General features: G+C 45.1%; 1 protein-coding gene across 2 annotated transcripts in view; it reads right to left on the bottom strand.

The window, feature by feature from the left end:
• Positions 1–15,307, bottom strand: part of LOC106578541 (partitioning defective 3 homolog) — a 566,386-nt gene that overhangs the window by 214,706 nt on the left and 336,373 nt on the right. For both annotated transcript variants that reach the window (XM_014157480.2, XM_014157481.2), the window contains exon 15: positions 2,992–3,178. In XM_014157480.2, the coding sequence (XP_014012955.1) occupies positions 2,992–3,178 (187 nt within the window). The remainder of the gene's footprint in view (positions 1–2,991; positions 3,179–15,307) is intronic.

The raw sequence follows: 15,307 nt of genomic DNA, 5'->3' as shown, positions 1-15,307 counted from the left end.
TTGCCTGCAAAACAACCATTTATCTTGTGGCCAGCCGTTTGATGCACTGTACTCAGCTCACACTATGACCATGTTTGAGCAAAATGAAGGAAACTACCAACTACAAGGTTTTCTATGGGGGAAAAGGCAGTGCCGTTATGTATGCGCTAAGGTGTGTAACCCTGGTGCTGTGTAGTGCAGAGCTACGGCTGGAGAAACACACATCTCATACACACACGGGCGGAGGTGAGACTTTCACAGCTCCACATAATGCATATTCAATGATTACAGGGCCTGGTTGGATGTGGCGTGCAGCTTAATTAAAAAGCAACAATTCTAACAAAATGGGGTCGTCGCTGACCCAGATCCTACAGTCTCAGCGCCTCTGTTACCATGGTATGGTGTGTGTGAGCGCCCATGTCTGTGTATGTGTCAGAGAGAAATAGTCTTCAGTCAGTCAGTGTGTGTGTGTGTGTGTGTGTGTGTGTGTGTGTGTGTGTGTGTGTGTGTGTGTGTGTGTGTGTGTGTGTGTGTGTGCGCACGCGTATTTGAGCAGCTGTGGGACTGTGGAGGGAGTGTTTGAGAATGTGTGTGTGGCGTGCGTACTGGGCTTCTGAGATATGAATAATTCAAAATAACCCAAGGCAGTGGTACACTGCACACTTATGGTCTGTGTGTGTGTGCGCGCGTGCGGGAGATAGAGAGAGAGATAGAGAAAGGAAAGAGGGAGAGAGAGAAAGAGGGAGAGAGAAAGATGGAGAGAGAAAGATGGAGAGAGAAAGAGAGAGCATGTGAGAAAGCTTGAGTGTTGTGCTGTGGCCCTAATCCACAATGACAAAACTCAGACATCACACGACCAACAGACATGCAAACTTAAAGCTACTCATTCATAATAAATCAAAGAGAGAGAGAGAGAGCGAGAGAGAGAGAGAGAGAGAGAGATGGGGGAGAGAGACAGAGAGAGAGATGGAGAGCGAGAGAGATGGGGGAGAGAGCACGAGAGCAAGAGATGGGAGAGAGAGAGCACAAGAGAGATAGATGGGAGAGAGAGATGGAGAGAGAGAGGTGGGGAAAGAGAGAGAGATGGGGAGGGAGAGAGAGAGATGGAAGAGAGAGAAGTGGATGGGAAAGAGGGAGAGAGCGAGAGAGTGGAGAGAGAGATGGGGGAGAGAGAGAGAGAGAGAGATATGGGGGGAGAGAGAGGGAGAGAGATGGAGGAGAAAGAGGGAGAGAGATGGGAGGGAGGGAGAGAGAGAGAGAGAGATGGAGAGGAAATATGGAGGTATGTCTCTTGGGGGGATTAAAATAAAAATACTAAAAACAGAGAGAGAGATTGACCAGGCTTCTCCTTCCTTCCAGCAGAATGGAATCTCTGACTAATAGAATAATTCTTCCCTGCTAGTCAATCACTGTGTTGCTGTACTGTCCAATAGCATATCGCGATATGTTTCACATGATCTTGCCTGACCAATCGAGATAAAGGAAAGAAAATCGTGTACCTTGATACAGTCTCTAGGAGGCTGGATGTGAGTCCTGGAACAAACATCTGTCATGGACAGTCATAAAATAGGATATTATACTGAAATGTAGGGTTGCAAAGGGAGGGTATATTACTGGAAACTTTTGAAGTTTACCAGTAAACTACCAGAATTTTGGTAACTTTCAAGGATTATATGTAATTAATTACAAGACATCTAGTGGCCCTTTGGGGTAATTCAGATGATCAATAAATGTCTGTAATTACAGTATCTCGTGCACTCTGTGTGTTCTAATCACAAGTACAATATATAAAATAATAAAATAAGATGATTTTAAGATAAAAAATAGAATGACACAGCGGTAAAACATCATCCTAAATATAAACCATCCATTTAGTGAATACCACTATGTTTAATATGAGGGTTTCAGCATGAACTATGTTTTAACACACTTGTTTATTTTACTCTGTCAATGAATTTGTTTTGGTGCCAAACTGGTGGCAGTTGTCAAAAAAGTCAATAGTTGGGAGAGTTAATTGAAAATAATGCCATTGATGATTAGATGTTTTTTTTTCATTAATTAGTCTATTTTCTCTTGAATCATATGGTCTATCCACTAAAAACTCAGGGACAATATGGACACACACATATAAAATGTATACTATAGATGCATTTTTTTTTTGTCAAGTATAAATTACCAAAGTCACCACAGATTGCTGTAGATTACCTGTTAATTACTGAATATTCTGGTAACTTTGGTAAATTCCTGTAGCTGAACACTGCAATCAATAAATACCATTCATGCTTTCATATGTACGATGCCGGTTTCTACACAGAAGCATTATATATACCTACACTGTTTACACTGAGCCAGAAACACTGGAGCCCAATTTTCCTCATACAACTGCAGAACCACTTGGTTGAATTGAATTGAGTGTACGGTCCCAGAGGACTCATGGCCCCTGCCTGTCATTGGGCTGCTGAGCCCCTGGTTCCATATTTAATACTAGCTGCTCAAGATGTTCTAGAAGGCCAAACCAGGGGGAAGTGTGAGGCACCCTGGGGAAGAAAGAGGACTGGCTAGGACCCTAGAGAGATGTTTAACTCAACCATCTTCCATATTCCTCCTAGGTCACATCCATTATTAAACACTCACGAAGGCAAACACGTGCACGTATGCACACACGCTACATACACACAGTCATGAAGGCGTGCGCACGCGAGCCCGGACACACACAGACACAAGGCCACGTGCGCACACACATGCACGCACACACTCAACACAGGCACACAGCCGTGCGCAGGCACATGCACACAGACACTTGACTACACTAAAAGAATAGTGTCAGATATCATATTCTCATGCCCTAACGCTCCCCACATACGAAATGTTCCATAACACACGGAATCTAGACACAAAGGGCATCTTTCAAGAACATCATGATATCAATAATTAAATCAGAAAGTGGGTGCTACAGCCAAAAAGTAAAGAAAACCTTGCTGGGGTGTAAAATGTCAACTCTCTTTCTCTCACCACTCATTTTGGTTTGGCACGTCCTGGGCCCAAGTCCCCGGGTTATCTGCAGCAAAGCCCATGTCATCGTGGGAGCTGGAGGATGATTGGTCAGACATGTGGGCGGGGACCACAGGTGGCCTATCATCTTCGATCATGACGGTGTCGTCCTGGGGCATGTTCACAGTCGGAGACAGCTGGTAGTTACCTGTGTGTGACCAGAGTGAAGGAGAGAGGAGGGAGCACATTAGACACGCACTGTTTCAGTTCAGCGGAACAAGCTAGCTAGCTAAGTTACACCAACATTGATCAAGGGAATTAGTTCACATTAGGGACATTATAGTAAGATGCCATGGAACCAGACATATCGTACATCCAAAAGACCTGGGTTAGTTCTCCCATTTCAGTATTCCATCTCACATGAGAAAAGGCATTGTTCTAGACAGAAAACAGGTGTCCCAGTCCCATCGTGTTATTATAATCCAGTCCCCTTCTCCTGTCCAAGGACAGAGTCAGGGGCACACACACACACACACACACACACACTGATCTGTATTCTCCCAGGCCGAGGTAAGGCTTCACTGTGCTGGGGAGAGGAGAGAGGCCACTTATCAGTTAATCTCAGAGTCAGGGTCAGCGGTGCAATCTACAGCCTGACCACCACTCACTGAGCAGGAGGATATCCATTTCCTGGAGAAGAGCCATTACAATTCACCAATATATGCTTCGTCCGAAATGGCACCCTATTCCCTATAAAGTGTGTTACTTTTTACCTTATGAGACTATGACCCAAGGTAGTTCACTAGGGAATCGGATATCACTTCAGACGTTGCCATATATTCAGGCAGATATAACAAAAAAAGAACAAAACCAGAACTACACATATGCTTACCATTATAAAAAGCATTTGAGAGGGTAAAAAAACACAAAATCCATGACTTCCTATGTACATTGCTGAAAGTACATTTGTTTCCATTATCACAGGGTCATTTTGCAAATTTAGTAGCTTAAGAGCAACTGCAGGTAATTACAGAGGGAGGGGGGGATATTTACCCTGGCCCTCTCCCAAGAATACTCTGAAATGTATTTTATTACATCGTGCCTCAACAAATGACAAATGGATTTCACAGAAATGAATGACAACTTTCAATGACAAATTCAATTATGTTGGCTGAATCTCATTTGGCTAAAAGTGAGTTCTGATGAATTTCACAGAAGATTAATTTATAATACCTGTCTCACTGATGTGTATATAGGGGACTGCTTCTCATTTGACTCTTTTTTCAAGCCTCTTTTAATGATAGCATTCATACTACACTGAAACGTCAAAGTAGTTTTTAACATGTTTAGCTGTTTTTAATACAACCCAAAGCCTTGTCTGTTGGATAGGAGGGACCACCACCGGCCCAAAAGGGACAAGGTATAATTGAATTCTCGGTGTAATTCAGGTCTAGGAGTTACCCCCGGGCCCTCAGATATGGGAAGTTAGTTAGACTTAACAGGAACTAATCAAATCAGCCTGGGAACTAATGCCAAGGTGATTAACACGACACCAAACGACCCCTTAGTTTCTTAAACAGAAGAATCTGCATCTTCCAGTAAGGAGGGAGGAGTGTGTCGGTGGGTAGGTGTGTGTTTGTGTGAGTCTGTTCATTAAGGTTTGAGGATGCAGTGTGCTTTGGGGAGACAAGGCAGACAACCATTTCATTCTTTAAATCTGATTACATGTTTTAAATAACAATATCATCTTAATATATGTTTGCTGTTGTAGATCAGTGTGCCGCAACACAGAGCAGACACAGAGAAGCCCGCTTCGCTAAACATCATATTGATTGAAAAACACACACAGAACAAAGCAGGTGTCTGTTCCCGTCCAAGTCAGTATATCCTATTCTGTCCCCTCTGTCTTTTCTCAAGGCCTGTTACAACCACTGCAGGATGCCAGCCTCCCAGTTCCATTACTATAGTCTATCAGAGTCTAGCCCATGCCTATCCTCATTTCCACAGCACGCATCACCCCATGTCACTTCTCACTTCCCTACCCTCTAATGGAGGAGTTGGTTACCACCACCTTGCATCATCACTTCAAAGATCCACTTTTAATAACAAGTACAGACATGTCTGGATTGGAGAGAGAGTGTGTTCTTCAAAACACCTTTATCTAAATCTGTCTATTACGGACCGACATATTCCAACTACCTCTCAGTCTCACGTCAGAATTATACATTCATCCGAAATCTTAAGTTTAGGCATTTAAAAAAATATATATATATTTAACTAGGCAAATCAGTTAAGAACAAATTCCTATTTACAATGACAGCCTACCCCGGCCAAACCCTAACCCGGACGACGCTGGGCCAATTGTGCGCCGCCATATGGGACTGACAATCACAGCCGGTTGTGATACAGCCTGGAATCTAACCATTGGTCTGTAGTGACGCCTCTAGCACTGAGATGCAGTGCCTTAGACCGCTGCACCACTCGGGAGCCCTGAACTCTGAATGGTTAAGGTAAGGGTTAAGGTTAGGCTTAAAACAAACATCTCAAAAACAACTTTCTATAACTGGATTCAAACTGGTAACTTTTGGAATCAGAGGCAGATGCTTAAGCCCATCCACCGTCCCCGTCGACAAAGCCATAGCAAAACCAAAACCTACATGGTCACAGCGCTCAATGCTGCCCCTAGTGGCCGATTTCCACTTCATCTCTCGACAGTCCTCATATATGGATGGACGTTGAATACTGAATTGTATCATGGGTGACCTGGCTGCATTTTCACATATGTATACACACATACCACACGTGCACAAATAAGCATATGCAACATACACGCACGCACGCACACATACACACACTCTCTGTTTTGTTACTTCCCTTACATTTCAAGCAAAACAACCTTGTTATAATGCGTTCCAATTTTCCCTTCATGGTTTTCACAGAGCAGCACAGTTCACAGAGAACGTGGTTTTAATTGGATGCATGGCCATGCTTCCCTCCTCCTCCGCATGAAACAATTCCATCCAGCACCTCTTGACACAAGTGCTGAGCTCTCCAGACGAGGAGTATTTAGTGGCATTCTGTTTCCTTCTGGTAAACACACGCCGAGCAGTGGACAGGTAGCCAGGACGACTCAGACCCAACGACAGGCACTTTGAAAGGTGAGAATAATTAACAGGGAAATGCAGAGATGGCTTTTCTGCTTTAGTCGTCTAGATAATTAGCATGAGAGGAAAATTACAAATTACATTCCCTCTACCTGTTGCTGCAGAGACAAGAACCGCCCCAGTGAATAATTACAGCTACCGCGTTAACAATGAGGAAAGAAAAAGCAATCGCCTCAGAGTGGATAGATAGTTAACGAGTGAAAAGGCCTTCTGATTTCCTAAAATAGGCTGAGAAAGAGGAACGACGAGGAAGAGAGAAACGACTGGGGCTTGAACATAAAAGAACAGAGAAGCGTGCACCAAGAGCAGGCACTTAACTGCCACTGTCTGTGGTGTCTTGTTCATTTATAATGAGCAGTAACAGCATAGGCCTGGCACATGCAGTACTTTAATGCCTGGGTCGTGTTCATTAGCCTCCAAACATAAGAAAATGGGCTAAAAGAGGAAGGGACTTACTGACATAGAAATCCAATAAGAAAGCTTCATTTTCAAACTGCTTTGCTACATTATACCATAATGAATATGACCCTATACTGCCATCTTTTTAACCCAGCATCCTCACAGCTGGGAGCTCTGGGATAGGAAGCTGGCACCTCACTTCCTGCTGATGTGTGTGTGTGTGTCTGTGTGTCACTATAGAAGGGCAATGGGTGGTGGGAGGTGTTAGTTAGCGTAGCGACAGATCACTGAGACACTTCCTTTGACACTTGTCTGGAACCATTAGCCAGTCAGTGTCAGAGCACAGAGCAGGAGGGAACAGAGGCTGTGGGGAGGCCTGAAGGCTATGAGGGAGGGGACATTCAACAGTAATAGTAACTATGGCTGATATGATAGATTTTTGTTCACTTTTAGTCCTTAATGATGGTGCCAAATTACATATAACAAGCTCTTTTTGATTATCTGACATGAGCATATTTTTAGAGTTTGCCTTTTAACCTACTTGGATAAGACATTGTTACTAGAATGGGATTACTATTATCCTGTTATTAATCGGCAGGGTTCCTTCATTACCACAATTATATGTTATTTACTGATCCACTAATGCAGACATATTGAAGTTATGGCCAAGAAACTCCAGACGCCAACTCTCTATCCAGGCCCCAAAAATGTGCATGAAACCCACACAACAAACATCAGCTAAGCAAACACAGAATGCTTTTGTTTTGGGGAGTTCGGGACCAGAAAATAGGCAGCATCCCAAATGGCACCCTATTCCCTTTATAGTGCACTACCTATGACCAGGGCCCATATGTCAAAGGGAGTGCACTATATAGGCAATAGGGTGTCATTTGGGATACATAAACATACTGTAATATCACGATGCCTGAAAAAGAGCCAGTCCGGTCAGTCACGCTCATATCCTGTAGACATTTAATCAAGGTCACTTGGAGATAAAATGTATAAATAAATATTCCCCCCATTATGGTTACTGTTTTCCAGACTGTACTTCCCGTTATTATTAACAACAGCTTGTTTGAATTAGAAACTGCCACTTTTGTCTAATGCCCCAATATGACCCACTCACACAGTTCCCGTCAGAGTTTGCTGGCAGCAGCAGGATTGGAACCCCACAACTCCAGTACTGTAGGCTTAGTCAGTTAGAAGTAAATCAGGCCTAGGCTATATACCCTCCAGCTGCAATACAAACATACCCTTACTGCCTAACTGCATGGGTGAGCTGTGAGCAGTGGGACCATACCCTTACTGCCTAACTGTATGGGTGAGCTGTGAGCAGTGGTACCATACCCTTACTGCCTAACTGCATGGGTGAGCTGTGAGCAGTGGTACCATACCCTTACTGCCTAACTGCATGGGTGAGCTGTGAGCAGCGGTATCGTACCCTTACTGCCTAACTGCATGGGGACGTACTACCCTGCCTAACCATGGGTGAGCTGTGAGCAGCGGTACCGTACCCTTACTGCCTAACTGCATGGGTGAGCTGTGAGCAGTGGTACCATACCCATACTGCCTAACTGCATGGGTGAGCTGTGAGCAGCGGTACCATACCCTTACTGCCTAACTGCATGGGTGAGCTGTGAGCAGCGGTACCATACCCTTACTGCCTAACTGCATGGGTGAGCTGTGAGCAGCGGTACCATACCCGTACTGCCTAACTGTATGGGTGAGCTGTCGTACCATGGATATGGACACAGTGGCCTACACCTCCCACTGCACCATACAATAACAAACAGAACCTAGCTGCATGGGGTGAGCAGTGGTACCATCAGGCCTAGGCCTACTCTCCCACTTCCCCATACAATACAATAACAAACAGAACCTAGCTGCCTTGCTACATGGGGTGAATTAGTGAACAGCGGTGCTGTGGTGCCAGGCCTATACTGCCCCCACACAATAACAAGCAGAATCTAGCTACATGGGGTAAAGCAGTGAACAGTGATACCATGGTACCCGGGCTGTGGGTTGTGTACAAAGTGGCGCTAGACTCCAAGCTGTGTCCTACTGCAACACACCCCCTCTAAGGACCTCAGATAAATAACCTAAGAGGGAGCAAGGGTTTCCAGGAAGGAACGCAGCAACAGTGCCTGTTTCAGAGCAACACTGCGGGAGATGGCTTTGAACTTGAAGTCCCCAGTCGTCATACACTGAAAACCAGTTGCCGCGGATGTGTTTTAGTCAGATTGAGCATGTAGCTATGTGATATAAGGTCTGGCTGGCCATGTGACCGCCGGCTTTACAGCTGGGAAACAGCTGTTTGATGGATGTTGAGATGGGACACACACACACACACACACACACACACACACACACACACACACACACACACACACACACACACACACAGAGTGGTTAGTCCTATAGGTGTAATGGCATGCTTTGAGGTAAATTACTAGTCACAACTGGTTGAATAGAACACTGTAGAGTCGCACAGGTAGGAAGGAGAGATAAATGGAGGAAGGAAGGGATGGAGAAAAGAACGGTCACTCCTTCATCCAAGGGAAGATGGAGAGAGTCAGAGAGCCATTTTGGTGCACGTCGCCTCAGTTCTTAGCCTCCCTAGCAACAGAGTCTGCCTCTGTGAGGGCCAATCCAAAGTATTAAACCCAGAGAGAGGGGTGGAGCCATTTCCAGAGTCAGGGCCATGGCCATGCTAGAGCAGGGTGTTGAGACGGAGCTCTCAGAGCTAAGAGGCCACCTGGACACATTCATCTGAGAGGAAGGAAGAGGAGTGCTCACTTTCAGCCACAGATCATTGAGTCGGAGGTGAGAGTTCACACTAATAGCTCTAATTCATCCTCCCATCCTCTCATTTCAGAGCATCACCCCTTCAGGAGGCTTATCTGACACTCTGGCCCTATTGATCGGGCTGCAGATCTTTGCCAGATCCATACTGGTTAACAATATCAGGGCCAATACACAAACTGGAGCAGGTAATCACCTTAAATACACACTGGTAAAACGAGACCTGGGTTAGACAATGTTTTCTGGTCATTTCCACTATGTTTACACCAGAAACAGCTCCACCCACTCAGTCAATTGAATTGATTGGAGCGTTTGGCTAGATTGGATTTGTTGATGTTGTCGTTTGATCCCTGCCACTCTGTTTTCTGTCTGTTTCTCCCATGTCTGATGTATCTAGTATAGACTAAAACACTGCTATTACAAGCGTTTGAATTGTAAAAACTGACCAAGCAGGCAAGGTTCATGTTTCACAGAAAGCAACAACAACAAAAAGTGTCACATGCAGATGAAATCGATCATCCTTGGGGCATAATATCAAAATGTTTCCGTATCGGAGATGTCAGGCTATTAAAAGTGGGTAGGGCAGTCTAGTCTCACACGTACCCATCCCAGCCTTTAAATGCCTTTAGCCTTTAAATGCCAACTTCATTATGTCTTTTAAACACACCTCAACCTTTTCACACCAGACACAGTCTGAAGGGAGCTAGCTCAAACAAGGTACAGAACAGCCAAGCAGGGATAGGTGGAACTTTTACATCATTTAAATATACTCAACACTTTCTCCTGAACGTCTTAGAGCAGTGCAGGTCGACAACAGTGAAGATGATGCTAGAAATTTGCCTGAATCATAACAATGTGGGCTTAAGCGCTGTGTGTGTGTGTGTATGTTCCATGTCGGTGTTCCAGTGTGTTCCACACCTAAATGACACAGCCCTCCTACAATCGTCACACCAAGTGAAGCTGAAGCAAAGGAATAATGACTTAGATAACACATGTCAGTCTCACAGGTGGGCCACATCTGCTAGGGATTGATATTCTCTCTCCCTCTCCCTCTCGCTCTCTCGTGATTGATTCAGACTCTCAGCTCAGATGATGGTCCCTTCATTACTTCTATTATCTCTCATCAAAAATCCATCTGCTCGCTGACACGCCCCACACATTAACATTATAACATTACCATCCACTGTACTGTTAAACGTGGGCGGACACACACAGAACTCATTAAAGAAAGTTTCTTAATCATTTCTCTATAACAAACCGGTAAAGAATTTACGCACTTAAGTAAATTAGATGGGCATGGACTGTTTGAGATAAGTGACTATATGTCACTATATGACTACACACTGAGTGTACAAAACATTAGGAACACTCTTTCCATGATATAGACTGACCAGATGAGTCCAGGTGTAGATGAATGGGAAGAGACAGGTTAAAGAAGGATTTTTAAGCCTTGAGACAATTGAGACATGGATTGTGTGTGTGCCATTTAGAGAGTGAATGGGCAAGACCAAATATTTAAGTGCCTTTGAACGGGGTATGGTAGAACTGCAACGCTGCTGGATTTTTCACACTCAACGGTTTCCCATGTGTAAAGAATGAAGTCAACATGGGCCAGCATCCATGTGGAACACTTTAGACACCTTGTAGTCTATGTCCCGACCGATTGAGGCTGTTCTGAGGGCGAAAGGGTGTGCAACTCAATATTAGGAAAGTGTGCTTAATATTTTGTACTTTCAGCGTATATACTGTGGAGTGAAACAATGTGATTCATGCGCTCGACTTCTTGAAATAAAACCAGTATGCCAGGTGCCTGAAGCCAGGACATTATATACACTATCTACTGTATGAATCCTAGTTACTATTCTCAGGTAGGCTACTGTAGGTATATTATTAGCATGGCTCAGGAAGTCTCTATACGGCACATAAAGGGAAGGTCATGCTATCTCATTTCCTGGCTTGATGAATGTGCACAGAGGGGATGAAGAGGATGACACTGCTAGATCTATAAAAAGCCCCAGCGCAGTGTGAGTCAAACATTGTCAAGCCCTGGGAAGATGTCCTGTGTGTGTGTTTGCAGGTGTGTGTGTGTGTGTATTTGCCCGTGTGTGCATGTACGAGAGGGAGAGAGATAGACAAACGGGGTCGCTGCCCTCCATCAGAGTCCATTACTCAACAGAGTCTAAAGGACTAGAAACACACAGGACCTCCATGGGACTTCCACGGTGGGGGGGTGGAAATAGAATTATAATTCTGTTAATGCATTGATGAACATGGGAGGACAATGATGGTACACACAAACACACCCTCCGTCCTTCCATCCCTATTCCTTTGGTGACCGTATTTAACAGGGTTTCAGTCAGACACTCTGTCAAACAGCACGTCCAGCGCTGGTCCGCGGGGCCTCAATTTTCGCCACAGTGCGACTTCCTGCTCCTAGCTGGACTTTCAATCAGGAGAATAGAAGGCACCGCCAGAGAGGAGGCTAATGACTTTAGATTCAACTTTAGATTCAACTTCATTAATATGTCATAATGTTCTTCTTCACTTTCCTCTTTTTCTTTTATTCTCTCATTTTCACCAGTCTTAAAGCACTGCAAGGGTGAGAAAGGAGGAAGAGGATGAGAGATGGGTGGAAAAAGAGAGAAAAAAAGGGATTGTATTTTTCTCAGGCAGGCAACAGCTCCATATCACCCTACCTGCTATTTCTTCCTACCTCATGGCCATGCAACTGTAAGACTGCATCCCAAATGGCAACCATTTTTTTAAATCTCACCTTTACTTAACTAGGCAAGTCAGTTGCCTAGTTATTGACGGCCTACCCCGGCCAAACCCTCCCCTAACCCGGACGACGCTGGGCCAATTGTGCGCCGCCCTATGGGACTCCCGATCACGGCCGGTTGTGATACAGCCCGGAATCGAACCTGGGTCTGTAGTGATGCATCTAGCATCTGCGATACAGTGCCTTAGACCGCTGCGCCACTCGGTCCCAATATAGTGCACTACTTTTGACCAGGGCCCATATATAGGGAATAGGACGCCATTTTGGCTGCAGTAGGACAGAGGATGTGTAGATGTGTGAAGGTAGCTGACAATGTCACAGCACCAATGATTTAGTGAAGCAGACAGCCCTGAAATTACTGCTGCCTATCTATAGGCTCTATCCCTCACTCCAACCCTCCATCCCCACGCCCCTGAATGACAATACTCTTACAAGCTCCATCCCCATCCGTTTATCCATCCATTCACCCCTCCATCCACACCCCCTCACTGAAAAGTCATCCTCTAACCCTCCCCCACCTCCTCACTGACAAGCTCCGTTCCGACTGACAGCTTTCTAACACTGTAGGGGCTCAATGCATGGAGAGGTGCCTCATTGCTCCGTGCCTCGTCTTGCCTCAGCCAATCAATGGGATGGCACTATCTCAGCCAGCCAGTCAGATTAATGGACCTCATCCTTACATCGCTCTGCACATCACACCGGCACTATACCGTCGTTGCCATGGTGACACATTTCATTGTCGTATGATACGAACAGTTCATATTTATGTGGTGCTTGGCCAAAGGATAGAGAGCTACCTGAATTTGCCTTTAAGAGAGAAACCAGTATCCATCTTGAAAGAATGCTGCCGGAGGGATGCCTACTGTTATACGGGCTCCTAACCAATTGTGCAATTTTGCTTGTTTTTTTGCATTGTTTGTAACTTATTTTGTACATAATGTTGATAGACAGAACGCATCTTATGACCGAAAAGAGCTTCTGGATATCAGAACAGCGATTACTCACATCGAACTGGACAATTTTTTTTCGCAAAGGATATAATGTTGCTCCCAGACAAGGCCCAAATCCCAGTCATTCGCATGTGAAAATAAGGAAGTACAGGGGGCGGAGATCAGGGTGCCCTGTGAGAATTCGTTGGCGAGTGGGTAACCCGCCTCTACCATCTGTTCTATTAGTCAACGTGCAATCACTGGAGAAAAAACTGGATGATCTCCATTCGAGACTATCCTACCAACGGGACAATAAAAACTGTAATATCTTACGTTTCACCGAGTCGTGGCTGAACGACGACACGGATAATATAATATAGCTGCATTGGCTGGACAGAACAGCTACGTCTGGTTTGACAAGGGGTGGGGGTGTGTGTCTATTTGTCAATAACAGCTGGTGCGTGATGTCTAATAATAAGGTAGTCTCGAGGTATTGCTCTACTGAGGTAGAGTACCTCATGATAAGCTGCAGACCACACTATCTACCAAGAGAGTTTTCATCTATATTTTTCGTAGCTGTCTATTTACCACCACAAACCGACGCTGGTACTAAGACTGTACTCAATGAGCTGTATAAGAATCAACAAAATGGTCGCTCCTTGTGGCCGGGGACTTTAATGCAGGCATACATAAATCCATTTTACAACATTTCTACCAGCATTTCATGTACAACCAGAGGAAAAAAAAAACCTAGATCACCTTTACTGCACACACAGAGATGCGTACAAAGCTCTCCCTCGAACTTCCATTTGGAAAATCTAACCATAATTCTATCCTCCTGATTCCTGCTTACGAGCAAACACTAAAGCAGGAAGTACCAGTGACTTGCTCAATATGGAAGTGGTCAGATGACGCGGATGCTACACTACAGGACTGTTTTGCTAGCACAGACTGGAATATGTTCCGGGATTCATTCAATGGCATTGAGGAGTATACCACCTCAGTAACCGACATCATCAATAAGTGCATCGAATACATCGTCCCCCCTGTGACCGTACGTACATATCACCACCAGAAGCCATGGATTACAGGTAACATACACACCGAGCTAAAGGCTAGAGCTGCCACTTACAAGGAGCGGGACACTAATCTGGACGCTTATTAGAAATCTCGTTACGCCCTCAGACAAACCATCAAACAGTCAAAACATCAATACAGGACTAAGATTGAATCCTACTACACTGGCTCTGACGCTCGTCGGATGTGGCAGGGCTTGCAAACTATGACGGACTCCAAAGGGAAACCCAGCCACAAGCTTCCCGGTGACGCTAGCCTACCAGACGGGCTAAATGCCTTTTATGCTCACTTCGAGGCAAGCAACACTGAAGCATGCATGAGAGCACCAGCTGTTCCGGACGACTGTGTGATAACACTCCCTCTAGCCAATGTTTTTTTTTATTTTACCCTTATTTTACCAGGGAAGTTGACTGAAAACACATTCTCATTTACAGAAATTACCTGGGGAATAGTTACAGTGGAGAGGAATGAGCCAATTGTAAGCTGGTGATGATTAGGTGACCGTGATGATATGAGGGCCAGATTAGGAATTTAGCCAGGACACCAGGGTTAACACCCCTACTCTTACGATAAGTGCCATGGGATCTTTAGTGACCACAGAGAGTCAGGACACCTGTTTATTGTCCCATCCAAAAGACGACACCCTACACAGTGCAATGTCCCCAATCACTGCCCTGGGGTATTGGGAAATTTTCTTAGACCAGAGGAAAGAGTGCCTCCTACTGGCCCTCCAACACCACTTCCTGCAGCATCTGGTCTCCCATCTAGGGACCAACCAGGACCAACCCTGCTTAGCTTCAGAAGCAAGCCAGCAGTGGGATGCAGGGTGGTATGCTTCTGGCAATTGTGAGCAAGACCTTTAAACAGGTCGACATTCACAAGGCCGGATGGAATACCAGGACGTGTACTCAGAGCATGTGCGGACCAACTGGCAAGTGTCTTCACTGACATTTTCAACCTCTCCCTGACCGAGTCTGTAATACCTAAATAAATGTTCAATAAAAAATACAAATACATTGTCGGTAGCCATGAAGTGCTTTGAAAGGCTGGTCATGGCTCACATCAACACCATCATCCCAGAAACTCTAGACCCACTCCAATTCGCATACCACCCCAACAGATCCACAGATGACGCAATCTCAATCGCATCCCACACTAACCTTTCCCACCTGGACAAAAGGAACACC

The sequence above is a fragment of the Salmo salar genome, chromosome ssa19, assembly GCF_905237065.1.
Source record: "Salmo salar chromosome ssa19, Ssal_v3.1, whole genome shotgun sequence".
NCBI classification, from domain to species: domain Eukaryota; kingdom Metazoa; phylum Chordata; class Actinopteri; order Salmoniformes; family Salmonidae; genus Salmo; species Salmo salar.
This window is presented reverse-complemented; position numbering and strand designations above follow the sequence as displayed.